This window comes from Chrysochloris asiatica, unplaced genomic scaffold, assembly GCF_000296735.1.
Source record: "Chrysochloris asiatica unplaced genomic scaffold, ChrAsi1.0 scaffold00125, whole genome shotgun sequence".
Classification (NCBI taxonomy): Eukaryota; Metazoa; Chordata; class Mammalia; order Afrosoricida; family Chrysochloridae; genus Chrysochloris; species Chrysochloris asiatica.
Window position 1 is genome coordinate 1,086,562 of NW_006408643.1, and position 27,354 is coordinate 1,113,915.

Here is a 27,354-nt window from a genome sequence, read left to right on the forward strand (position 1 = left end):
ACCAACAGGGACTGTCTCTTGTCTGGATGGATGAAAGGATGAGGAGTGGGGGCTAAGGGATAAATGGATGGATAGAGTGAAAGGTATATGGGAGTGATGGATGGATGGATAGGTGGGTAGATAGTAGATGAGTGAGTAGATAGACAGGATGAACAGATGAGTGGGTAGGTGGGTGAGTGAATAGATGGGTGGGTGGGTGAGTGGATGGGTGGGTAGGTGTATGAGTGGGTGAATGGGTGGATGGGTAGGTGGGTGAGTGAATAGATGGGTGGATGGGTGAATGGATGGGTGGGTAGGTGGGTGAGTGGATGAATGGGTAAGTGGGTAGATGAATGGATGAATAAATGGATGCATGGGTGGGTGAGTAGATGGATAAACAAACATACAGTCCCAGAAGGGACCAGTGTGGGGTTTGGGGCTCTTGGCTCCAGATGACAGGGAAGGAGAAGCTATTGACTCCTCACGCAGGCGCCTTCTTCCAGGCTGTTGTCCAGGCTGCTGTTGGCCGAGTTCTAGCTCACTATTCTTGATGCTTGGCCATGAGCCAGGCTTTCTTACCCAACTGCAGCCAGCCAGCCTCCGTAGCTAGCAAGAACCACAGACCTTCATCCCTAAAGGGGAGTCCACAGCCCATAAGGAGGGATTTGTGTCTTGTCTTAAATCCTTCATCTTTGTGCAATTGGAGGGAGTGTCCTGCAGAGGAAGGACCCCATGTTCACATTCTTTTCAGCCATTCCTTGACTTCTGGCCACCTGTTTTCGAACCAGCGAAATGCAGGAGAATATTAACCGTCTCAGGGGCTGTATCATTCTCCTTCTCGGTGAGGGTCAGTTAACACCAGCTAGAGAAGCACTTTTCATGGTTTTCTCAGGCTGGACTGAGGGGTGTGCAGTTGTTATTGTTTTAGCTGTCATCAAGTCAGCCCCAACTTACAGCGACCCCACGCACGACAGAATGAAACTTTGCCATGACCGGTTGCGAAGCAGACCACTGTAAACCGGTCCGTTGTAAACCACCAGGTTTTCATGGGCTGATTTTCAGAACTAGATTTGCCAGGCCTGTCTTCCTGGCCCATCTCAGTCTAGAAGCTTGGCTGAAACCTGTTCATCATCTTGTTGTTGTTGTTGTTAAGTGCCGTGGAGTCGGTCCCGACTCATAGAGACCCTCTATGCGTTTCCAAGGAGCTTGAACCATCCACCCTGCGGTTCAAACCGACCTTGTGGTCCAGCACATTAACCTGCAGCACACAAAATCTCCACTGACGAATGGATAATACTAACCCTGTTTTTCAAATGAGCTTGAGGTTCAGGGAGGTCCCGGCATTTGCCTGAGGGCACACAGCCTCTGGTCCTTAATATATTGGCTCTTAGAGAATCTTTTCTGGGACCCCTTGCTAGGCACCAGGGTACAGGGGTAGATGGGATGGTGACCAAGGCCAGAGCGAAGGGAGAGAAAGTGGCCAGGCAAGGGGCCCATGACCAGCCAGCCTTCATTCTGGGAGTTGATGGGTGGGAGAGAGTTCCTAGCTCCCAGGGTCCCCCTCTAGCACCTTCTGTGTGCACAGCCCTCCCCCTGAACTGGAACATGTGTCCACAGGATGTTGTCCAGCCTGAACGAGTGGCTATGGCAGGAAAAGTTTTGGCTGCCACCCAACGCCTCGTGGGCAGACCTGGAGGATAGAAATGGCGTGGTCTATCCCCACCCTCGGGACCTGCTGGCTGCCGTGCCCCTGGCGTTGGTCCTGCTGGCCTTGCGCATGGCCTTCGAAAAGTGAGTTGCCCTCCCCATGGACATGTGACCGCCGGTCACTAAGTGCTTTCTGCGGAGCTTGGTTTTGGAACAAAGTGCAGCACCCCAGAGCCCAGCCCCCAGGCCCTCTGCACATCCCTGACTATTGGTATGTAGGAGGCTGGCTGCGTTTTATAAACTGGGTGGGGGCCCTGGAAGGTGGAAGCTTGCCAGCCTGCTGAGCTCATAAAGCGAGGAACCCTCCTATGGCCATCCCCTGGGGGGCAGCCCCACCCTCTCCCCACCACCCTCCCTCCTGGCTCCTTGTCACATCTGCCCTTCTCCCTCCCCTTTGTAAGCAGAGGAAAGCACCCCCCCACCTCCCCCTCCCATACCTCTGCCATTATTCCCACTCCAGGCAGCCTCTTGTCATCCTCTAACTAGACTGCCCTGCTGATTCCTCCCCCCCACCCCCAAAACAATGTAAACATTTCCCATGGGCTCTGACTCATGGCCACCTCATGTGTGCAGAGTTGAACTGCCTCCCTAGGGTTTTCAAAGTTGTGACCTTTTGGAAGCAGATCACCAGACCTTTCCTCTGAGGTGCCTCCGGGTAGGTTGGCAGGGCCAGCCTTTCCTTCAGTAGCTGTGCCCTCAGTCGTTTGAACCCGTTGGGGACTCCAGGTTCCCAGTGACCTGCTCGCAGCCAAACCCTCTGAGGTTTCCGTGTTTTCTTGTGGTTTCTCCTCACTCCCTGGGTGGAATTTCTTCCTCCTTCTGCCAGTTATTAAAAGCATCCCTCGGCAGTCCTGGGAGTTAACTTGACAGCAATTAGTGTGAGTCCCTCTTTAGGTCCCTTGGCTGTCCCAGGTGGTCCTACTATTGCCCATGGCCACAGTGACCAGTGCTGGGTTGAAGTCTGGGCTCCAGTGCCTCCTCTTCCAGGAAGCCTGCCGTGCCTACTCCCGGACAGAGCCCTCCATTCCCTCTGGGCCCCGATGTTGAGTACTCACTCCCCACCCTGCCCCCCAGGGATCTGGGGTACTGTGCATCTTGCTTTCTTGCCTACTCAGCGGGAACTTCCTGAGGTCTGGCTCCAACCTCCCCCAGTACAAACTGGACACACCAGGAACTTTCCGGAAGCTGTGCACCTCTGAGCACATGGGAGTAAATGGTTTGCAGCAGCTTGTGCATTTTTACCTTTTCGTGACCTGTGGGACATATAATGCCCACCTATTGGCCAAGTGGCAGCATCGATGGACTCAAGTGTGGCAACAGCAGTGAGGTTGGCCTTGGATTGGGCAGCGTTTCGTTCTGCTGTGCATAAGGCCTCTATGGGTCGGTACAAACTCAATGGCACCTATCCTATCTACCTTTCCCTCTAGGGCTTAGCGGGCAGCTGCCATCCTATCCCACGCTTAGTGTGTGCTGCCATCTTGTGGAAGCCTGTGTAATTGCGGGAATCTGAAGAACCAGGCCTCGTCCCACCCAACTGCAGCATCAGACAGACACACCTCATGTTCCAGGGGGCTTCCAAACGTTTTTTAGAAAAATGCAATTGAGAGATCATGGATTTTTTTTCCACGAACTTTTAGAAGCCCCCTAATATGTTATTGCTGTTGTTAAGTGCTATTGAGTCGATTCTAAAACTAGCAACCCGTCCAGTTTCCGACAAGTAGCTGGAGGGTTTGAACCATCGACTTTGTGGTTAGCAGTCCAGTGCTTATCCTATAGCACCACACCAGGACTCCCTTCATTTATATCCTATTAACTTAATCAAAATCCATTTACCTCAAAAAATGTATTTTCCATATCATTTAAAATACCTTTTCCTTACTGGAAAAAACTATGATTTCAACAAAAAAGTCAAAGCAGAAAACAATTGGGACTTGGGAAGGTTAACTCACTTCTAATTAAGGGTTGTTGAGTCGATTCCAACCCACAGTGACCCTATGTAGAGTTGCCAAGGAGCAGCTGGTGAGTTTGAACTGCTCATCTTATGGTTCAAACCAGATTTCCAGTCTAGCACATTAAGCCACAGCATCACACCACGAGCCCTCTGAAATCTCAGAGGGAGTCTGTTACTGTGCTTACTTCACAGAAGCGTGAACTAAGGCACAGAGAGGGCACGTGGCCAGCCCAAGGCCACACAGCAAGTCGGTGACCTGGGTCCAAAGTTTTGCCTGTGGGACTCAGGGAGGCTAAATTCCACCAGGCCTCAGAGTAGGGGTGGGGAACATTCTGCCCATGGGCCATATAAATATAAAGCCCACAAAATCATTTGGTCTGGCCCTGCCAAGTCAACCACAGTTCCAGCCATCACATTAGGGGTGCGTTAAATTTAATGTTTGACCAAGTATAGCCGGTTAATTTTTAAGTTGGTAATTTTGTATTTGAATGATGTGGTAAATCTTGGCAGAAAAAAGGTTCCCCACCCCACCTTACGATGAGGTCCCTGCCTTCCTGTAGGAATGGGGCTGTGTTCAGGTTCTTCACTGGAGCTAGGTGGGGTGGGGGTTGTGTTTTATCTATTTTACTGATGGAAGGTTTCAGTGAAATGGGGCTGTTGCCCCTTTGAGGGGCTTTCCTGGTGCCTGCTACAGGCATTGGCAGGGGAAAGCTGTCTGGGGTTGTATTGTTAAAAGGGAAATGAACTGCCCACTAAACTCCAGAGGAGGAAAACATAAATGGGCATTATATGTCCCACAGGTCACGAAACGGTAAAAATAAAAATGCACAAGCTGCTGCAAACCATTTACTCCCATGTGCTCAGAGGTGCACAACTTCAGAACAGTTCCCATGTACCCAGCCTGCACTAGGGGAGGCTGGAGCCAGACCTCAGGAAGCCCCCCCTCCAAGTGGGAGAGACAGCAAGCTGCACAGCATCCCAGACCCCTGGGGGCAAAGAGAGGGGGACCCAGGGTGGGGGTCCCGAGCGGATGGAGGGCTCTGCCTGGGAGAGGGCCTGGCAGGCTTCCTGGACGAGGTGGCACTGGAGCCCAGACTTCAACCCAGCACTGAATAGTAGGGCCACCTGGGACAGCCAAGGGACCCCGAGAGGGTCTCATACCATTTTCTGTCAAGTTAACTCCCACTCATGGTGTCCCTGTGTGTCAGAGTAAAACTGAGTTCCATGGGGTTGTTGATGTTTGCTTCTCAGAGGAAATGGGGGGTTGACTTGTATCCATTCACTGTGTAACTTTGGACATGGCTCTGGACTCCTCTAAGCCTAAGTTTTCCCATCAGGACAATGTTGTTGTTGTTAGGTACCATCGAGTCAGTACTGACTCATAGCGACTCTATGCACAGCAGAACGAAACACTGCCCGATCCTGGACCAACCTCACCATTGTTGCCATGCTTGAGCCCATTGATGCTGCCACTTTGCCAATCCATCTCGCTGGGGGTCTCCCTCTTTTTCTCTGACCCTCCACCTTACCAAACATGATATCCTTTTCTAGCGACTGGTCCCTCCTGACAACATGTCCAAAGTATGAGAGACGAAGATTGGCCATCTTGGCCTCCAAGGAGCACTCTGGCTGCATTTCTTCCAAACTGGGATATATTGGTTCTTTTGGCAGTCCATGGCACCTTCAATATTCTCCTCCAACACCATAACTCAAAAGCATCAATTCTTCTACGGTCTTCTTTATTCACTGTCCGGCTTTCACATGCATATGAGGTTATTGAAAATACCATGGCTTGGGTCAGGCACACCTTAGTCCTCAGCTGACGTCTTTGCTCTGCAACACTTTCAAAAGATCAGGACAATGGGGATAGTCTAATAGTGTTAAAGAGCAAATGGACTTTATTGGCCCATAATCCTCACTGGGCCCAACACCAAGTAGATAGTAAACTCTCAATAAACACCAGTTCCCCACCTGGCCCCAAAATTTGCTGAACTCTGGAGTGAGTCACATGATGGGCTGCTCGAGGCCTCAGTTTCCTCACACCATGGTTGTCATTTGTGTTAAGTGCCCTGAGTAGGTTCACATTCATAGCCACCCTGTATAAGATCTCTGAGAAGCAACTGGAGGGTTTGAACCGCCAACACTTGTGTTTAGCAATCCAGTACTGATTCCACAGTACCACACAATCTATGGTGAAGGTGATGTGTATGTAGTTCAGTCCTGTCCTGTGGCCTCAGGTGCCCCCTGGTGGTCAGTGTGATGATTGACAAGAGCACTCACTCAGAGTGCCCAGTCTGGAGTGGGCTGTGCTGGGCATTCCTGATAGAGATCATACCCTAGCCTTGCCCCTGGGGAGCTCCGAGCCCAGTGGAGGACCCCCATGGGTCAAACAGTCACGGGGTCCTTGCCCCTGGTTTGGAATCAGTGAAGGTGCCAGGGTACCCCATGAATTGGTCCTCACACCCCATTCTGAATCCCTTGAAGCTATGTATTATTGTTGGGTACCAACCACTGAGTCGATGCCAATTCATAGCGACCCCTGTCGGACACAGTAGCACTGCCCCATAGGGTTCCCTGTGTGTCGCAGTGTAGCATCAACAGCGATCAGTTTGAACTGCAAGTTCGGCGGTTCAAACTCACCAGCCGCTCCTCAGTAATCCTACATGGGGTTGCTATGAGTTGGAACCAACTCGACGGCACTTACAACAACAACAACACAATCTCTAAAGAAGCAGACTTCCACATCTTTCTCCTCTGAAGCAGCTGGTTGCCAACTAAGCACTTTACCCACTGGGCCACCAGGGTTCTTTTATGTGGCTTCACACACCATGTAAGATCCTACTTTGTCCTTTCTCGTGGGGCCCGGATGCTGTAGTATCGGGTCTTGGCTGCTCTGTGACCTACATGGCTCTCAGAGCCCCTCCAAGTGAAGGCACTTGATCCTAATCGAAAGCCCAGAGATTCAGGTCTACCCAAGAGGCGCATCAGAAGAAAGGTCTGGCAATTTTCTGAAAAAGCAGCCATTGCAAACCCTAATACAGTGCGGTTCTACTCTAACACACACAGGGTCCCTTGCCGACTTTGTGTTTGAGCTGTTGTAGCCACAAGCTCCCACTTTCTCAGGCCTTCCCCAGGATCCCAGGGTGTGAAGCTGGGATGAGCGTAGGAAGCTTGTCCTAACCCCTGCCCCTCAGGCCCCGTAACCCTTTACACAGATGGAAAAGCTCCCAAACCTTCCACTCTCCTTCTGCCCACCCGCTGACCGATGGCGGGGCCCCTCTGAGCCTGTTTGCCTGCGTGTAGCATGTTCATCCTATCCCTGATATCTGTCCCCCTGCCCCAGGTTTGTGGGACTGCCCCTGAGCCGGTGGCTGGGTGTGCAGGACCGAATTCGCAGGCCGGCGACACCCAACTCCACGCTGGAGAAATACTTCCTCACAAAACAGCGGAGACCTAAGGAGGTGAGAGCCGCCCGGCTGTCCTGGAGTCGGGGAGAGCCCCAGAGACTGGGGTTAGGCGGCTTTATGTCCTGTTTTGTCCTTCCATTCCCAGTTGTGGGTGTGGTTGGGTCCTGAGGCCGGTGGGGAACCAGGAGAAGCCTTGTTCCTCCTCCATCCATCCCAGATCTACCCTGGGAGGTGAGAGGACTCTGAGTTTTCCGAGACCTGAAGAAACGCCTTGTGGGACCCTCCTCCCAGCACTCGGGCTGCCCTGAGTACAGAAGGGGAGAGGATAAGACCCCCACCCTGGGACCCCACTGCCCATCCCCATAAGTGGAAGGTCTGTCTGTCATGGGGCAGGGTTGAGAAGCCACCCTGGAGCCCTGTGACCCTGGGGGCCACCTCTCCCTTCCCAGCCCGAGCTGGCCCTCCTGGCCACCCAGTGTGGCCTCACCTTGCGACAGACCCAATGCTGGTTCCGGCGCCGGTTGAACCAGGATCGACCCCACCTGAGCAAGAAGTTCTGTGAAGCCAGGTCAGACTGGGCCGGGGGCTTGGGGGGAGGCCTGGCGTAGGGTCTTCCCTTCTGACATCTGCTTTATGGGTTCTCTCATCTGCAGCTGGCGGTTCTTGTTCTATCTGTGCACCGTTGTGGGTGGTCTCTCGGTGCTATACAATGTGAGTGTGTCCAGCTGTTCGCCCACCCACTCCACATATCCTCCACAAGCACCTACTGTGTGCCGAGGAGGGCTGGGGCGGGTGGGGAAAGAGCGCCTCCAGGCGGTAGTGACCAGCCATGCCCAGGCACCTGAGAACCTGTGTGTCAGAGGAGTTGGGGACCCTGCAGCCAGTGAGCCTCTGGGCTAAAGTGGGGGTCAGATGTGTAACCAAGTAGGCACCTGCTGAGGGGAGGGGTGGCTGAGCGCCGAGCTGCAGCCTCAGACTCAGTTTCTCACAGGAGCCATGGTTGTGGAAGCCCGCAATGTGCTGGGACAGTTATCCAAATCAGGTAGGCACGAGGGGCATGTGGGGGCCAGACAGTCATAGTTCCAGGGGAGTTGTAGCTTGGCAGCCCCCCCAGAAATCTCTCCCGTTATGCTCTTGGCCTGAGCTTGGCTCCCCTGTGGGATGGAGTGAGGCTGGGAGCTTGAACACAAAACCACTGCCTTTGATTACCTCCAGGAATGAGGCACTCACCCCTTCTCACTCCACAGGCTCTGAGGGTCCAGAGTTTAGGGGGAGAGGGGGAGTTGCTGGGCCCTCCCCACAGCTAACTAACCTTGCCCCGCACAGCCTCTGAACATGCGTCTGTACTGGTGGTACCTTCTGGAGTTGAGTTTCTACCTCTCACTGCTGATAAGGCTGCGCATGGACATCAGGCGTAAAGTGAGACGTGGGAGGGCCCAGTTGGGGGTGTGACAAGGAGCTTGGGGGGGGGAGTGCCTTACAACCTCACCCCACCCCCAGGCCCCCCTGGGGGCTCAGGCGGGAGTGCTTGCACAATCCAGGGGCACCTTTTGTGGCTGAGTTCTGGTTTGCACCTGACTGGCTGCCGTCTCCCGCAGGACTTCAAGGAGCAGGTGACCCACCACTTCGTGACTATCTTCCTGGTCATCTTCTCCTACAGCGCCAACCTGCTGCGCATCGGCTCCCTAGTGTTGCTGCTGCACGACACTGCTGACCCCCTGCTAGAGGTGGGCCATTGCCACCTGCCACCCCACCCCCATCTCCCTCTGGGTCTCCCAGCAGCCCTTGGGATGAGGCCCCGCCCCCTCTGCTTGCTGGGTGGGGAGGCACCCCCCCCTTCCCTGGGACATCATGCCCTGCCCCTCTCCCCTCCACTTCTCCCTACCCACCCCCCAGAGAATCTCCCTCTTACTTTTATGACCAGGTCCTAAAGAAAAGCCCCTCTCCTCCACCTTCACGTGACCCCACCCCCCATCACTTTTTCATATGAAAGGAGGTCCCCTCAACCCTTGTGTGGTACTGTCCGATAAGCACTGGGACTGTCAACCACAAGGCTGGAGGTTCAAACCCACCAGCCGCTCCTTGGAAACCCTATACGGGGTCTCTGAGTCAGAATCGGTTAACAACAACATCCCTTTGTTCTGCTGAGCCTGTTCCTTTCTGGTGCTTTTCCCAGGCCTGTAAAATGTTTAACTATTTGCGCTGGCGGCGCTCATGCGACCTGTCCTTCCTCATCTTCTCCTGCGTCTTCCTCTACACACGCCTCGTGCTCTTCCCCACGCAGTGAGTCTGCTGAGACCCAGAATGTTCGGTCACCAGCACTGAGGGCCCGGAACGCCGAGTGGAAGGTGGGGAGGTGGGAGCCCTGGAGGGCGGTGAGCGGAGGAGGGAGGAGCCCGGACCCAGGTGCTCACTAGTGCCCTCTGGTGGCCGTAGTCCATATGGCTGTAGAAGAATGCATTCCGAGGAGGGTTTGGGGAAATGGAGCTGCTCTTAGCGGAGGTGGAAGGGAGAGCCAAGAGCACAGCTTGGTTGGAGTTGGTCCCACAAATAGATGTGGAGAAGACTGGGATTCGGGAAATTGATACTAACACGGGAGCCATGGGCACACATGGCCCAAGGTCGTAGGGGGACAGGGCATAGGCGGAGAGGCCTGCCCTGGGTCTGGAAGGAGACCAGAGTCCAGTTCCTTGAAGGCACAGGGGGAAAGGGTCCTAGGGAAGGGATGAGGTACCTCAGAGGAGCCTGGTGGTGTGGGGCTGGGAGGAAGGGGTAGAGATGGTAAGCATAGACCACACATTGGAGGACCTTGGGGGTGGACTGGAAGTGTGGTTGAGGCGACTATCTGGAGCGGAGATGTGGTCAAGCGAGACTCTTCTAGAAGGAGAAATCTACACATGTTAGCTCAGCAGTGTGGCCATGGGGTGGGTGGAGGTCACACATGAGAACCTCAGAAAGGGGACAGGTGGGACGGAGACCCGGGGGCAGACTGGCCAAGGGTGGTAGCAGAGACCAGGCTCGTCGGGGGTCAGGGGAGGGAAGGTGCCACGGGCAGGTACTATGATGCTGTGGAGAAGCTTCTAGAAAAGAGAAGCAAGGGACTCATCGGAGGGAGAGCTCTTTGGTTTTTGATTTCTTGCTTTTTGTGAGGGAATGTCGGGGTTGGTCACATTGGTGTCGACAGTGACATTCCTCAAAGAGGAGAGGGGTGTGAGGAAGCACGAGGGTGGTAAAGCTTCTTGAGGAAGATGGGTGGATTAAGGACAGTCTATCTGGATCATGGGGCCTGAGGAACAGGGTGGTGGGTGTGCTGAAGAGGAATCAGGATTCTCAGTGTCCTTGGGGTTCATGGTTATGGGTATGAGAGGTTATGAGTGGACACACTTCAGCGTTTTGCTAAGTTAGCAAACCAGCAGGGGCTAAATCGCAGCGTCTCCATGTTGCAAGCAGCTTGGGCTCATCTCCCAAACAAAAGGTTGGCTGTTTGAACCCACCCAGTGGTTCCGTGGAAGAAAGATCTGGTGATCTGCTTTCGTGAAGATCCCAGCCAAGGAAACCCCATGGAGGAGTTGCGTTCTGTGACCTGTGGGTCACCATGAGCCAAAACTGACTTGACAGTGGCAGGTTTGGGTACTTTGGCTAGCATGCAGAAGCGTCAACCTGGGGTAGTAGGGAGTCGTAGATGGTTCTAGAGCAGGGAAGGCTGGCCGTGGGTTGGAGCTTAGTTTGGGTGAGAGCCCACAGGGCCTCCTCCCCTTCATCCCTCCGGCTACAGGATCCTGTACACCACGTACTACGAGTCCATCATCCAATGGGCACCCTTCTTCGGCTACTACTTCTTCAACGGCCTCCTGGTGCTCCTGCAGCTTCTACATGTGTTCTGGTCATGCCTAATCCTGCGCATGATCTTCCACTTAATGCGCCAGGGCCAGGTACTGCTAGTGCCCAGGAACCCCCAGCCCAGCCCAGCCCCCAGTCTCTTACACTGCCTGACCTCTATCCCTGTCTCCCAGATGGAGAAGGATATCCGCAGTGACGTGGAGGAGTCGGACTTAAGTGAGGAAGACACCACCCAGGAGCGTCCCCAGCTGAGGAACGGGACAGCCCCCGCAGGTGGCCCTCGGAGCCGGCTGACTGGGCGACTGGCCAACGGGCACACGGCAGCCATGTAGGCAGCAAGGGATGGCCAAGCGGGGCTGGCCCCAGTACCCCAGCCTTGAATTTGTGCAACATTGACTGGCGGCCCTCGGGCCAGCTCTTCGGAGACAAGGAGGGCCCCTACCCTGAGGAGGCCTGATGATCTGTCTTCAGCCTCTTCCTCTGCCCTCGTCCTCCTACTCACTCCCCCTCTGAGAAACTGGACACTGCTGGGGCCAGCAGCAGGACACCAGGCTGCAACCTGGGGGCTGAGGGGAGCCCCAGACTGGAAGGAACCTAATAAAACTTGAATGGAGCCAAGTTCATCACCTGAGAGATGGGTGTCTGCCCTGGCGCTGTCTCTCTGTCCCTCACTGCCCCAAGTGAGGCAGGACCAACCCTACTGTTCAAGCAAAAAAAAAAAATGATGCTAAGCCAAATAATGAGAATGGATTGTTGTTGTTGTGATGTGCTGTGGAGTCGGTTCCAACTCATAACGAACCCAGTACAGGGTTTCCGAGGCTGTAAACCTTTACGGGAGCAGAAAGCCTCATCTTTGTCCTGCAGAACAGCTGGTAGTTTCAAACTGCTGACCTTGCGGTTCGCAGCCCGATTCGTAACCACTACGCTACCAGAGCTCCCAGAATGGATTAAAGTTTATGTAACATACAGTATGCGAGTCAGGCAAAATCAAAACTGTTCCAGAGGAGAAAACTCTGTCACAAATCCTTACTCTGGCTTAAGGCTTGTAAATGGTATGTTGCCAAGGAAACAGGTCCAGAAATAGCATTGACGTAACTCATCGTGCAACATTGTCATGAAGAACCATTGGGATCATTTACCCTAAAACTTAGCTTCTGGCCTGAACTTTGGAATTGCTATTTGTTTGTTGAAGTTGGTGGCATTTTTTTGCGTCTTTAAAAAAGGACATTGCCCAAGGCAAACATTGTTCACTAAGCAAACCCTTGTTTGACTCCACCACTCGCCTGTCATCAGTTTTTCATCCTGTGGTGGCTTGTAGATTGCTTTGATGCTGGAAGCTGTTTTACTGGTATTTGAAATACCTGCAGAGTCATCCATGGTGAACAGGTTGCAAGTGAGCTTCCAGACTAAGACAGACGAGGAAGAAGGGAGGCAGGGGACATGTTATAGCTAGCAGCCGGACATTATCTGATGCAGAGCCGAGAGCCGAACTCCTAAGGTTGGAAGGCACTCAAAATAGGACTGGGGAAGAGCTGCCTCCTCAAAGAAGAGTTGACCGTGATGACACGAATGGAGCAAAACCTTTGAGACTTGTACGGGCTAATGTGGCACAGCTCAAAATGGAAAGAAACAACTGCAAAGGCCCATTCATAATCGGAACGTGGAATGTACAAAGTAGGAATCTAGGAATATTGGACGTTAAAAATGAGATGCAGCGCATAAAGATTGCTATCCTGAGCGTCAGTATTAGCGGAAATGGACTCGTTTGGGCCATTTTGAATGGGACAGTCATAGGGCTTACTATGCTGGGAATGACAGATTGAAAAGGAATGGCATCAGACTCATCAAAAAGTGGTTACGTGCTGTTAAGTAGATTTTGACTCCTAGCAGAAGAGTTCCCAAAGAACAGCCAGTGGGTTTGAACCACCGACTGTATGGTTAGCAGTCCAGTCCAGTGCTTATCCTACAGTGCCACACCAGGACTCAAAAAAATTTTACATACCAGCCACTAAAGCCAGTGATGATGAAGTTGAAGAATTCTGCCAACTTCTGTCTGAAGTTCATCAAACATGCAATCGAGATGCATTGATAATTACTGGCGATTGAAATACTGTAGTTGGAAACAAAAGAGTTGTTCGTTGGGATCCATAGTTGGAAAACAGGCAATAGAGATGGTGTTGGAGAACACATGGTAGAATTTTTTGCAAGATCAATGACTTCTTCATTGAAAACACTTCTTCAACAACATAATACTGGACCTCACCAGATGGAATACAAAGGAATCAAACTGACTACATCTGTGGGAAGAGAAGCTGAAGAAGCTCCATTATCATCAGTCAAGCAAGGCCAGGGGCTGACTATGGAACAGACCAGCTGGAGAAAATGAAACCAAGTCCACGAGATCCAAACTATGACCTTGAGTACATCCCACCAGAATTTAGAGGTCATCTCAAGAACAGATTTGATGTATCACTAAACACTAATGACCAAAGGCTGGAAGAGTTGTAGAATGACGACAAGAACATCACACATATAGAAAACACAAAGGTCATTAATTCAGAAGACAGGAAAGGATGGATGTTAGAAAAGACTCTATGCTCTTGAGTACTGGAAAAACTAAGGGAAGCAAGCAGGTAGAACAGAAAATTCCAAAGGACAGCTCGGGAAGACAAAGTCACGTATTACAATGAAATGTGCCAACCACCTGGAGTTAGAAAACCAAAAGGGAAGAACGTGCTTATTAGCATTTCTCAAGCTAAAAGAACTGAAGAAAAAATTCAAGCCTTGACTTTCAATTTGGAAGGATTCTATGGGCAAAAATATTGACTGATGAAGGCATCATCAAAAGAAGATAGAGTTTCACATTCAACCGTTCATATGACTTGTTTCATTACATTGATTATAATCCCCTCCATACATCATCAGTTGAATGTGAAACTGATGATCTGCCCTGTAAACTTTCACTCAATCCACAATAAAAACCTTAAAAAAAAAGAAGAAGAAGATAGAGTTGAGATCTTACCCTTATGGGGCCTTTCCGGTAGACCCGCATTGTTGGAAATGCCTCATAGAGTAACTCTGTGGTTTTGTTCTGCCCATAGAACTATTGGTTGGATTTATGAGAGGAAACTACAAAACAGTATGAAAGCTGTAGTAGTTAAATTGTTGTGCCCTGAGGTATTGACAGATGTATGAACTGCACTTTTCTTGGTAGTGAATGGGATTGCAACTCAACATAGAGGGTCTCTCAGAACATAATTTGAAAAAATTCCAGGTACAGAATTTTTGAAGTATATTCTTCAGTTTGTCTCTGTCTAATTGGAGGCTAAAACCACACAACTAAAAGAAAATTGTCTTCAAGATTTGGTGGGATCCTCAGTGACAGATGTGATGAAGGTGTCTGGAAATCCAAGCATCGCGGTGGGCTTTTTACAAAAGGGCCATCTTGAAGATGAATACCTAATATAAACATTGGAGGAACTAAGATAACCTAGGTTGATGTGACTTTGAATCAAAGACAACATGTCAAGTTCCTTAAATAAAATTTATTAACATTCGATAAGGGATTTGTGAAGTAGAAACTTTTATCCTGCAGAATGGCAAAAAAAAAAAAAAAGATGGAAGAGTACACAGAATTATTGTATCCCGCCCCCCACCTTCAAGGGGGAAAAAAAATTGATCAATACTCAGCCATTTCAAGTGGTAACATATGATCAGGAACTAATGGTGCGTCTGGCCGAAGCCCAGTCCTGCACTGAAAGCTTTTGCTAAAATCAAGACTCCAGAAATCGACAGAATACAAACTGAAATGTTTCAACAAACTCATGGAGCACCGGAGGCTCTCACTTGTCTGTGCCAAGACATTTGGAAGGCAGCTACCTGGCCAAACAATGGGAAAGGATCCATATTTGTGCCCATTCCAAAGAAACGTGGCCCACCAGAATGCGGAAGTCATCGAACAATATTACTACCACATGCCAGTCAAATTAAGGAAACCAAATACTGGGAGAAACTGGTCTACAGGACAGATAGTCTCCACAGACAGCAGCCTCCTCTACCCAGCGACTACTACCTACAGAAAGTCAGGGTCACGCTAGACAGATCCTGAGTGGGAGAAATGTGGAACCGAACCTCAGATCCCTAAAAAGCAAGACAAACTTACAGGACCTACCGACACTGAAAGACTTTCTGAGGTTGTTGACCTGAGATCCCCTTTAAATCTTGAACCAGAACTAGGCCCTAAGCCCTGAAATCACTTTAGCTAAATAACAGATTGGCACGCAAACTCAAGACTACATCCATGCATACTGCGCTCCTGTAAAAAGTCATCTCTGTGAGACCTGGTGTGGTGCTGCAGGATAAGCACTGGACTGAAAGGTTGGTTTAAACCATGAGGTCGGTGGTTCAAACACATCAGATGCTCTTTGGAAACTCTGTACAGCAGGGGACAGGAACCCTTTCTCTGCCAAGGGTCATTTGCATCTTTATAATGTCACTACAAATTTATGTTGCTATGAAAAAAGCTAGATTTATTGAATTTCGAGTCCCACCTGTGGTTGCCTTAGCAGGGCCAAACCAAATGATTTCTCAGCCTTATACGGGCGGGACATTACCCACGCCTGCTATACAGGGTCGCTGTAAGTCAGAACCAACTCGTCAGCACTTACCAACAACATGAGACCAAGTGGTCAACAATGATTTTAAAACAAAGATGACACGGTAGTGTGCTGTAAACCGTCACCAAAAGTAAAATAGTATTCAGATAAAGACATTTTAAAAATACAAAGGTGAAAAAAGTCGCTTGATGGGAAGGACAGTGTGAGGAAGCGGTGAGACTGCTGAGCTACCAAGGCAAATGCAGAAAGACAGGCAAGACTATGGTTCTCATTACCCTTCAGGTCTGAAACGGAACTCACCCGACACTACTTTTATTTCATTCTGACTCAACAGCATCTAACAACAACATAAAAAAACAGTAACACTAGGAAGGTAGCGACACCTTAGAACAGTCAACCATTTGAGATCAACAGGGCAGCATTTACCCAAGGATTAAGTTCAGAAGGGTTAGGAAGGGAGGAAAAATGAAAACCGGAAACCCAGGGAGGAAGTAGGGTAAGTGATGTCCCGTTGGGAATTGCAGTTAATGAGAGGAAACAAAAGGCGTGTGAGTTGTTGAATGGAAAACTGATTTGCTTTGTAAGCCTCCACCCAATTCACAATTAAAAGTTAAAAAAAAAAAGATTGGTAAGAGTCGCAAAACAAGTCAAAAAGTACAGCAGAAAGGAAGTCGCTGGTGGAAGACCGTTAGGTACAGGGAGACAGCGCCACCTATGGGCATTTGTGAATAACTGCTGGCAAGAGGCGTTCTGGTGGTGCATTGGTTACAGCTTTTGACAGCCAAGTTGGCAGTTTGAATCTACCAACTGCTCCGAGGGAGAAAGATGAGGCAGTCGGCTTCCCATACTGGCCTTACAAACCCTATTCTTCTATAGGGTAGCTATGAATCAAAACTCAACAGCAGACGTTACTGTTGACAATTTGGTGCAAATTTTACTGCTGCTACTGTTAAAAAGTGTGTAGTGATTACGAATCAGGCTGCGAACCGCAGGGTCAGCAGTTCGAAACTACCAGCTGTTCCGCGGGAGAAAGATGAGGCTTTCTGCTCCCGTAAAGATTTACAGCCTCGGAAACCCTGTACAGGGTCGCTATGGGTGGAAATCGACTCTACGGCACATAACAACAACAACTGTTAAGTGCTGTTGAGTCGGTTCTGACTCCTAGTGACCCTGTATAGGGTTTCTGAGGTTTGTGGTCCAGTGCTTGTCCTATAGCGCCACACCGGCACTCCTGTTGGTACTGACTCATAGCGACTTGATGTTCAACAGAATGAACACTGCCCGTCCTTCGCCAAACTCAGTTGTTGCTACGATTGAGTCCGTTGCTGCTGCCACTAGGCTAATCCATCCCGATAGGAGGGGCTCTACCTCCACTTTACCAAGCATGATATCCTTAGCCAATGACGAGTCCCTCCTGATAATCTATCCAAAGTCTGAGAAATGAAGGCTGGCCATTCTGGCTTTACTTCCAATACAGATCGGTTGGTTCTTTTGGCTGCCCGTGGTAATTTTAATATTCTCCTCCAACACTGTATTTCAAATGCATCAACTCTTCTGTGGTCTTCCTTATTCACTGTCCAGCTTTCGCATGCATATGAGGTTATTGGAAATACCATGACTTGAGTCAGGTGCACCTTAGTCCTCAAACTGACATCTTCGCTCCTGAACACTTTAAAGAGGTCTTGTGCAGCAGGTTTGCCGAATGCAATACGTCATATGATTTCTTGAGTGTTGATGGTTGAGCTGAGCAAAGTGAAATCTTTGACACCTTCTGTCTTTTCTCCATTTATATAGATAATTGTTTATTGGTCCCATGGTGAGGATTTTTTTTCCCTTTGCATTGAGGTGCAACCCATACCAAAGACTGTGGTTTTTGATCTTCGTAGGTAAGCATTTTAAGTCCTCTTCATTTTCAGCAAGCAAGATTGTTTCATCTGCATATCACAGGTTGTTAATGAGTCTTCCTCCAATCCTGATGCCACGTTTTTCTTCATACAATCCAGCTTCTTGGATTATTTGCTCAGCATACAGATTGAATAAATATGATGAAAGAATACAACCCCGGGGCACACCTTTCCTGATTTTAAACTCCTGTTAGTTGCCGTTAAATTGGCTCCAGTTGGTGACCATTACCTAACAGAATAAAACATTCCTGGTCCTGTATCCATCCAGCGTCATAATGCTACATTTGTTTCCATTGTTGAAGCTACTGTATCAATCCATCTCATGGAGGGTACCCCTCCTTTGTGTTGGCGCTCTGCAGAATATCTTTTCCTAACCATTAGTTTTTCCTGATAATGTGTCCAAAATAGCAAAACAGAGTCTCATCATTCTTGCGTCTAAGGAGCAGTCTGGTTTTATTTCTTCCAAGACTGATTTGTGTGTTCTTCTGGGAGTCCACAATATATTCAATATTCTTCACCAACACTACAGTTCCAACCCATGAGTTCTGTGGTCTTATGTATGTGTGTTTCCTTCATTTTTTGTTTTTCACTCTCCAGCTTTCACATGCGTATGAGGCTATTGAAAAGACCATAGCTTGGGTCAGATACACCTTAGCCATCCAAGTGATATATTTGCTTTTAAGAACTGTAAAGAGGTTTTGTGCCACAGATTTGCAGCACTAGTATGGTCAGAGGTAAAGAAATATTGTTAGGACAACAACAACACAAATATTGTTAGGACAACAACAACACAAAGGAAATTGTTTACAGGTCTGTTCATTGTAGAACAGGCTTCATAGAGGATAATTGTTTTTCTAGAAAGAACCATACCAAATTCTATAAGGATGTTCCACTGTAGAATCCCTGGGTGGATTTCAACTGGTTAAATGCTTGGCTACCTGGTATGGCGCTGTGGGCTCATACGCTGGACTGCAAAGAGGATTTGAACCACAAGGTCGGTAGTTCAAGCTCACCAGCTGCTCCTTGGAAACCCTATACAGGATCAAAACCGACTCAACAGCACTTCACAACTAACTACAAGGTCAGCGCTTAAGTTCACCAGGAAGCACCTCGGAAGAATGTCCTAGTGATGTACCTCTGGAAAACTGACCACTGGAAACCTTACAGAGAACTGTCTCCTTTGCTGTGAGATACAAGAAATGGATAATGCCTGACTACCATATTGGAACATTTTGATCAAAGAGTCTATAGAGATATCCTGGTCCAAAAGCGGGGCGGGGGGAGATGCAGAATAGAATTTCACCTGTTACGGGATACAGACACTCTAGACTCCTGGAGGCTGGGAAAATCCCCAAAACTGCTGTCCTGAGATCATCTTTAAACCTTCCGCCAAAAATATCTTAAGTCTTCTTAAACCAAACGGTTTGTTGTTGTTAGGTGCCATCGAGTCGGTACCGACTCACAGCGACCAAATATAGTTTCGCTTAATTAGTGAAGAATGTCTGCTTTGAGCATTATGTTCCTTTAAGCTCTGGAGTCCTGGTATGACACTACATATTGATGGGCACTGGACTGCTAACCACAAGGTCAACGGTTCAAACCCACCAGCTGCTCCTCGGAAACCCCATACAGGGTCACTATGAGTCGGAACTGAATGATAATTTACAACCAGAGCTCTGGGATCAAATGGACAACAGCAACTCAATTTAGATATAAACGTTAGGGGACAGCGCCTTTAGGTTAATGTCGGGGGTGGGGGGGCAGTTCAGTACAGGATGGGGAGGGTGGTTGCACATGACTAAACATCACTGAGGTGTAGGTGTAGACACGAATTGGGTGTGTTTGCTGTGTATATTCTCAATAATATATTTTTTTTAATCAGGAAAGGAGAGAAAATCCTGAGGGAGGGCAGAATTGCTGGGTGCAAGGAATCAGGCTGGGGTTCCCTCAGCCCACCAGGCAGTTCCCACCCCAGATGCTGGTGTCCCACCCACAGTGGGTCATGGCACCCTGTGAGGGGCAGGCTCTGCTGAGACCACACATCACATCAAGGCCCAGGAGACAGAGGTCGTGGGGTCAGGATGCTGCCCACACCCTGGGTCTGTCCGGCTTCATCCAGCCATGCTTTCACTTGGGCTGAAGAACCCCAGATTGGCCTAAATGTTCATCGGGTCCATCCATACAATGAATGCAACATTTTTTATTCATGAATCCTTACTGCCTATCACAATGTGGATGAATTTTGAAAGCATGTTGAGTGAAATCAGTCAGTCACAGAAAGACCAATAGTGTCTGATGCTACTTGTAGGAACAGTGGAGACCAGGCAAATGTTGACAGACCTAAGATTATGAATGGTTGGCAAGGTGGGGGTGGGGGCAGGGAGAGGATGGGGCTAAGACCCCGTTGTTAGGGGACACTGAGCGTCTGTTCAAAGTGCAGGGAGATTACAGAAAACAGTGATGGTAGCACATGTCTGCAATGAATGTCACTGAGTGTACATTTGTAAAGTACTTAAGTGATTGATGCATTACGCCGAGGGAAGGAAACCAGACACAAAAGGCTGCAGGCGTTGGATTCTGTTTCTATGAAATGACCCGGATACACACATCCGTAGAGATGGCAAGCTGACTCGTGATTGCCTAAGGTCCCCTGGTGGTCCGACCGTGAAACACTCTGGGCTATGACCTCCTATACACAAGTGGTTTCAACCCACCAGAGACTCGGCGGGATTAAACACCTGGAGATCAACTCCAGTCTGTCACGTGGCGCAGCTGTGAGTCCGAATCTACAAATACAGCAGTGGGGCTGAGGAGGGGCTGTGACAGCGGGCAGTGACTGCTACTGGGAACGGGACCTCCATTCACAGCTAGATGCTGTTCGGAGCCATCGAGTCACTTCTGACTCCCAGTGCCCCTGGGTAGGGTTTCCAAGGGGCAGCTGGTAGGCTTGACCAACAACCTTTCCGTTTGCAGTCCAGTGCCTATCCTGCAGTGCCTCACGAGGACCCCTAGAACTAGACAGAGGTGATGAATGTACCAAGGGCCACCAAATTGTGTACTTGAGACGGCTAATTCTATGATATGTGAGTTTTACCGCAAACACCACTGGCAACGGCATGTGTTGCGCACACACTCCCTCATCAGTGGCCATACCCTCTCGGCCACCCCATCCATACTTGTCTTCCCTGCCCACTCAGAATGTCCCCATCAGTCCCCAGGTGCCAGAAGTTATGCCCACCCCTCCATGTCCCCCTGGTCATGGGTTCCCCAAACACCCCACCCTCAGAGGTCAGTCTTGGTCCCCTAATGTTGTAACACAAAGACCACAAGGGGTGGCTTTGAAGAACAGATACTTATTTTCGCACGGTTAAGTAGACAGGAAGTTCAAATTCAGGGTTGTAGAAAAGGCTTGCTCTCTGGCTTGGGGGAAGATCCGTGTCTCTTTCGGCTTCTGTAGCTCCCATCATTTCTCAGGTTCTTGACAATTATCCTGTGACCGCTCTCTCCCACCCCACCCCACCAGTTTGTGTTAAGTCTCTGTGACATCTCAGGGGTCTCAGGGTGGCACAAATGGTTAAAGTGCTGGACTACTCACTGAAAGGCTGCAGGTTTGAGCCCACACAGAGGCACCTCACATGAAAGTCCTGGCAGTCTCCTTCCAAAAGATCCGCTATTGACCTACCCTGACACACACTGGCTCGCCATGCATCAGGGGCACTGTGAGAAGCCAACTAGCTGGATTTGGGTGTTTTTTAGGGCTGTGGGGGTCCTTCTGAGAATATCAGTGGGGTCTTAGCGTCAGGAAATCAAACAACAAATAGGCCTATATGGAACAATAATATGGGGAAGTACATAATTCTTAGACTCCTGGTGTGGCACTATAGGATGGCCACTGGACTGCAAACCACAAGGTCAGCAGTTCAAACCCACCAGCTCCTCCTCAAAATCCCCATACAGGATCGCTATGACTCAGAACTGACTCGACAGCACTTAACAACACACTCTTTAGAACAGTCTTCAGAGAGCAAATGAAACCCGTAAACCCGGGCAGGAAGTGGAAAGATGCCGTTTGGTACACTGTGGAATCTGTGCTCAATGTCACAAAACAAAATGTGTGTGAATTGTTGAATGGATAACCAGTTAGCAATTAAAAAAAAAAAAAAGGTCTTGGGAACCCTGTGGGGCAGTTCTACCCTGTCCTACTGGGGGTTGGGAGGAGGCTGCAGAGATGAGTCAAAATTGACCCAGGGCGATGAGTTTCCAGTGGTTAAGACCCCACTTGGAAATTAATTGTCCCTGTTCCGTTACTGAGGTCATATTAGTGTTAATGTTGTAATGTGCTGTCGAGTCAATTCCGACCCCTAGCGACCCTGTATAGGGTTTCCAAGAAGCATCTGGTGAGCTTGAACCACCAACCCTGCAGTTTAAACGACTTTGCAGTCTGATGCGTTAGCCCACAGCACCACACCAGGACATGGAAGTAGGGAGTAGCTAATGCGCAGCTCTTTTGAGGCATGAAAGGAGTAAGGAGGGGGAAGACAGTTGTCACGCCACATGACGATCACTAAGGAAGCCAGGACCAGAAGTTGGAAAGAGACAAAGGACCCCAACCCCACCCACCCCCCACAACACACACACACAGAGGAGAAAGCTGACCTAGAAAGCAAGCCCTTAATTTTGACTTCTAGGCTCCTAAACTGAGAAAATACATTTGTTTGTGCAAGTCCCACTTGTATTTGTTATAGAAACAGTGGGTCACTGAGACTAGGCGTCAGAGCATGGAGCTCTGTGCCTGGAGCAGGGACAGTAGGAGAACCAGTTGTTCTTGCTGTGCCCAGCCGGCCCCCTGGACATCAGAGCTGAGAGACATTCTGAAGCCCAGATAACCACAGCCACTGTTCCTTGCGGCCCAGTTCCCCACTCCTTCACCCCCAGCACAGAAGGGCAAGGAACACTAGGAGGGTCTGTCCCACTGATGCTCTGGAATATCCAGATCCCAGACCTCCATTTAGGCAATGTATAGCCCCCAAGGCTGATCACCCGAGGCTTTCCAGACTGAGGGAGACAGAGGACCAGAGGCAGGCAGAAGAAGGGAGCCTTTATTCACCATTATTCGCCACCTTCAGTTAGGGGCAGCTGGAGTGTCCATTCACGGGGCCATCCCACCCCATGGAAGGATCAGGAGGCAGCCCCTGTTTCCTGGGGGTAGCGTGGTCCCCATCCCCAGCTCTTCCCACCCATGGGGGAAATCTGGGGACCCTCAAGCTCCGGGGCCACCCCCTGCCCCGGGTCCTCCATCATGGCTTAGCGCCCCCTCTGGAGGGAGCAGCAGCAACAGGTCAGTGCAAGAGGGGGCTGGATGGATGCTGAGGCCGAGGAGGGTGGGAGGAAGATGGGGGCCGGAAGAGTTGGAGTTAGACTTGGACCTGTCCTCAGAGCAGGAAGGCCTTGCTCTCTGACAACAGCAAGGATTCCTTAAAGTGACGTCCTGGACCTACGAGCTGGCACAGCGCTAGGAGGGCAGCAGCAGCGAGGGCAGCACTTAGCACGGCTATGAGGGTCAGACAGACAGAGGAGTCGGTGGGGGGGGGGGCCCACATCCCATCAAATGCCACACAACTCCCTCCCTCTACCCTCCACTCCCTGCTCCTGGCAGGACCACTCCAAGCTGGGGGGAAAGGGGCTGCTCCTCTTACCAGCGGCTGCGATGACCCCTAGGGCACTTTGGTTTTCAGACTGGCCCGAGTCCTGGCCATCAGCACTGCTGAAATAGCTGACACTTTCCAGGGTCACTGTGGGGACCATGTTGTTCTGGCCCAAGTCCTGGTCCTCGGCACTGCTGACATAGCTGACACTTTCCAAGGTCACATCCAGGTTGTCCCTTCCCTGAAGGGTCTCAGGAGTCCCTGCAATGAGCCGTAAGTAATCAATAGCTGGGGGGAAGGGGACACACACACAACACACCCAGGTCATAGAGTTGGGGACCCCAGCGGCTCAACCACATCCAGACTGACTGGAGTCCAGAGAATCGCCGCCCCTAACCAGGTCTAACAGGAGCCCTGGTGGTGCCGTGGTTAAGCGCTCAGCTACTAACAGAAAGGTTGGGGGTTGGAACCCACCAGCCACTCCTCGTGAGAAAGATGAGGCAGTCTGCTTCCATCAAGAATAAACCGCCTTGGAAACTATGGGGGCAGTTCTACCGTGTCCTACCGGGTCACTAAGAGTCGGAATCCACTGGATGTCAGTGGGGTTGGGTTTGGTTTTCAACAGTGCCCACACCAAGAGGCAGATGTGGACAGACGCATACGCCCACGCCCCCTGATGGTCACACAGTGGCAGGTGCCGTGTCTATCACCAGCCCAACCCCATGCTAAGGTCCCGGACACGCACCGCAACCTCGCTCGTCGCTGGAGTCCGGGCAGTCTGGGTGGCCGTCGCAGCGCCATGTGCGTGGGATGCAGGCACCGCCCAGCGCACAGCGCAGCTCGCCTGCAGGGCAGGGCCGGGGGCTGCAGTTGTGGGGGCTCTTACCCTGGCCACCCAGGCAGCCAGTGGGTGGCGACGGCTCGACGCCGGGGGGTTCGATTCCTGGACAGTCGGGGGGGGGGGGGGGGGGGGGGGGGGGGGGGGTTGCAGAGGGTCAGGTTCTAAATATCCACCCTAGAGGACCGAGTGCACTCCTCCCAAGGACAGTGGACCCCACCTCTCCTAAGGGCCTCAACCTCAGGTTAGGTTCCACTTCCAAGGATTAGCTGCTCTGCAAGGCCCTAGTCTCAAGGCTCCACTAGCTCCGCCTCCCCATAAACCTACTTTCATAAGCCCCACCCCTTCTAAAACTGAACACCCACAAATCCCAGCCCACTTGCAAGCCCCACCCACCCTCAGGTCCCACCAAGCTCTCCCTGCCAGCTAAAGCCCAATCATCTGATGGCCGCACCCCTTTGCAAGACAATCAGCAGCCTAAGAGACCTTGCCTTTCCTACAAGCTCCACCCCATACATAGGCTTGGCCCAGCCTCTTTTCCAGCCCCCTCAGGCTCCGCCCCCTATAGGCTCCTCCTTGGGGGGGGCACGGCCACTCACTGCACTCGTCCTCATCACTGCCATCCAAGCAGTCGCGATCTCTGTCGCAGCGCCAGGCGAAGGGCACGCAGACGCCACCGGTGCGGCACTGGAAGCTGGCGGATGGGCACGAGCCTGTACTGGGGTCTGCGGGATGAGCCAAGTGAGGCCCGGGACTCTGTTACCCTAGTCCAGGCCCAACTCTAGGGGGTCACAGGCTGCCACCACCAGAAGACAGGATAGGACCCAGAGCGGAGGAATGGAACTGGTGCTACCATTTGTTAAGCACCTACTAAATGTGGCAAGGAGCTCTGGTAGCGTAGTGGTTACGAATCGTGCTGCGAACCTCAAGGTCAGCAGTTCGAAACTACCAGCTGTTCCGCGGGAGAAAGACGAGGCGTTCTGCTCCCGTAAAGATTTACAGCCTCGGAAGCCCTGTACAGGGTCACTATGAGTCGAAAGCTACTCCACGGCCCACAGCCACCAAATGTGGCGCCCTGGAGGAACAGTGGGGTAAAGTTTTGGAAGCCCTAAGTCATTCTACTGTGCCCTATAGGGCCAGTGGGTTTATGTGGGGCTTGCCCACCTCACCCAGGCTGGACTGGGCATTCTGTGTACACACACCCAGGGCCAAAGTGGCAGATCTAGCAGCAGCCAGGATTCCAACCCAGGTCCATCGGATCCTGGAGCCATGACCAGGCTCCAAACAGCCAGACAGTCTCTCCCCTGAGACTCTCCAATGGATGATTTTTTTAGAAGTAGATTGTAGTGCCAGGCCATTCTTCCGAGGTACCTCCCGGTGGACTCAAACCAACAACAACCCTTTTTGGTTAGCAGCTGAGCACGTTAACCATTTGCACCATTTAGGGACTCCCCACTCATAACAATCGTGCTTAAACCGGTAACTTCTGTTACCTACCCCGTGGCCTCCTTGACCCCCCTCACCCAGAGCAGACAGTTCCTGAAAATAAATGGACAAAAGACAGACTGGATGCCTTCCTGGATTCTAAGCAGAGAGGCGCAGGTCACCGAGGAAAAGCCGGAGGGCTAGCCTGGGACCTGTACCAGCAGAGGGAGCCCCAAGTTGAGCCAGAAGGGGCCTTTGGGGCTTCCTCTGGGGTCAGCACGGTAGGTGGGAAGTACCCCAGGGCAAAATGTAATGGCGCCAACCCAGCCCTATTTTCTCTGGTCCCTTTCCCCCTTCACTCCTGGGGGCCTGCAGTCCATGCTAAGGCTGAGCACTTTGAAGGCAGGAAGGGCTGGAAAACCAGCTGGAGACCAGCTTCCTTCCCTGCCCACGGGGGTCTGGCGGTCTTGGGGCATGGCTTCCTCCCCTGGTCCAGCCACCTACAGCCCTGAAGTCCTCTGGGCCGCAGAACAGGGTAGACCTGTCTCACAGGGCAGTGGGTCAGATAAGAGCTGAAGTGACCAGTGAATATGCCTTCCAGGATCAGTTTTCTCATCTGGAAAAGGGGCATGTTAGGAATCCTGACCTTTGTCCTCAGGGTGGAGCTGGCTTAGGTGTCAAGTGTTTTGTATTCAGCCGGAGTCCCAGAAGTAACCCAGAACATTTAGCCTGGCTGTGAGGTGGGGGGTGGCCCAGACATACTAAGAGGGGGGCCCCTGAGAATTGGGGGAAGAGTGTATAGACCTGGACTCACAGGGGCACCTGTGTGCACGGGAGGCCCTCTCTACCCTCCCACCAGTCTCAAATGGAAGGACGGATGGCGGCCTCAGAGAAGGCCATCAACGTCATGAGGCGGGGGCGAACTTATGGCTCTAGTCCCCACAAGGACGGAGACAATGGAGACACCTTCCATTGTCGAGGGCCTGAGGGCAAAGCAACAGAGGAGGGGGTGGCGCCGAGGAAACGCAGCCACGTGATCGTGATCTCTAGCCGAAACATGGGGTGGGGGTGGGGGGGAGTCGGGTGATGAGGGGGTATTCAGAAAAAGCAGTTGTTACCCGAGACACCTTCCCGGTCACTTTGGGTTTTGGGTGAAGGGCAGCTTAGAGGTGACAATGAGAGGCGAGAAATCGAAGTGCGGAGCGTGAGCAGGGCCAGGCATGACAGTGAAAGGATGGGGGACGAAGGGAGGCGCTGGGGTGGAGGTCCCCCATTAGGGTCTGCACCGAAGTAAAGACGTCAAAAGCCACGTGTGGGGGGAGTGTCTGGGACGGACAAGCGGTGCAGCCAATAGCGATGTGCTGTCAGCGCCCGAAGGCGGGGCCTGGGTTGCCGGAGGGCTGTTGCGCTGGGATCACTCACCTGCGGCCTGCAACGAGGGTACCGCCGAGGTCGGGGTAAGAGACCAGGCCGGAGTTGCGGCAGCTTCCAGCCCCAGCCCGAGGCCTAGCAGTAGCCGCAGCGCCAAACCCACGGCCGCTGTACACCGTGCTCCAGCCCGCGCCATCCCGCCGCTCACAGTGCCGCGCCGCCCCCGCCGCGCGCCTGTCTTGCTTTTATCTCCGCGCACGCGCACACAGCTCGGGAACGGAGCCCTGGGCGGGGCCTACGCCGCAGGTCGCGGTGCCTGGGGCTAAGAGTACCGTAAATGTCCGAATAGGGGGAGATCTAGAATTCGAAGCCCTCCATTTTCTCATTGACAAGGTCTTGAAAATGTATGGGACCCTCTTGAAATCAGTAACTTTGGTGGTATGGAGGGGTGGTATGCGTCTTACCGACTATGGGTTACCTTATTGTTGTTGTTGTTGTTGTCCGGTGCCATCGAGTCGGAACCGACTCATAGCGACCCCATGCACAGCCGAAGGAAACAATGTCCGATCCTGGGCCAACCGCACTACCACTGCCACACTTGACGCCATCAAAGATGCCACCTGGCTGATCCATCTCGTTGGGGGTCTTCCTCTTTTTCTCTGACCCTCCAC

General features: G+C 51.5%; 2 protein-coding genes across 2 annotated transcripts in view; one reads left to right on the forward strand and one right to left on the reverse strand.

Annotated features, from left to right (window-relative positions):
- The first annotated feature begins 1,597 nt into the window (after positions 1-1,597).
- On the forward strand, positions 1,598-11,216 carry CERS4 (ceramide synthase 4). The gene is made up of 10 exons (XM_006869000.1): positions 1,598-1,770; positions 6,981-7,098; positions 7,494-7,612; positions 7,698-7,755; positions 8,036-8,086; positions 8,371-8,463; positions 8,643-8,771; positions 9,221-9,327; positions 10,820-10,976; positions 11,058-11,216. Exons 1-10 carry the CDS (start codon positions 1,598-1,600, stop codon positions 11,214-11,216), a joined length of 1,164 nt encoding a protein of 387 aa, XP_006869062.1.
- Positions 11,217-22,836: 11,620 nt separating this feature from the next.
- CD320 (CD320 molecule) overlaps positions 22,837-27,354 on the reverse strand; it is a 10,801-nt gene continuing 6,283 nt past the window's right edge. Inside the window, exons 2-6 of the mRNA XM_006869001.1 lie at positions 26,735-26,967; positions 24,487-24,612; positions 23,795-23,992; positions 23,101-23,337; positions 22,837-22,955 (exon numbers count right to left, since the gene is read on the reverse strand). Of these exons, the coding sequence (XP_006869063.1) occupies positions 22,837-22,955; positions 23,101-23,337; positions 23,795-23,992; positions 24,487-24,612; positions 26,735-26,967 (913 nt within the window). The remainder of the gene's footprint in view (positions 22,956-23,100; positions 23,338-23,794; positions 23,993-24,486; positions 24,613-26,734; positions 26,968-27,354) is intronic.

What these genes read in the sequence shown, in the direction of transcription:
- CERS4 (XM_006869000.1), top strand. Translation starts at nt 1,598, where the DNA reads ATGTTGTCCAGCCTGAACGAGTGGCTATGGCAGGAAAAGTTTTGGCTG. An exon ending in AAGAAGTTCTGTGAAGCCAG is followed by an intron (nt 7,613 to 7,697) that starts GTCAGACTGGGC and finishes TCTCATCTGCAG; the next exon opens with CTGGCGGTTCTTGTTCTATC. An exon ending in ACTTAATGCGCCAGGGCCAG is followed by an intron (nt 10,977 to 11,057) that starts GTACTGCTAGTG and finishes CCTGTCTCCCAG; the next exon opens with ATGGAGAAGGATATCCGCAG.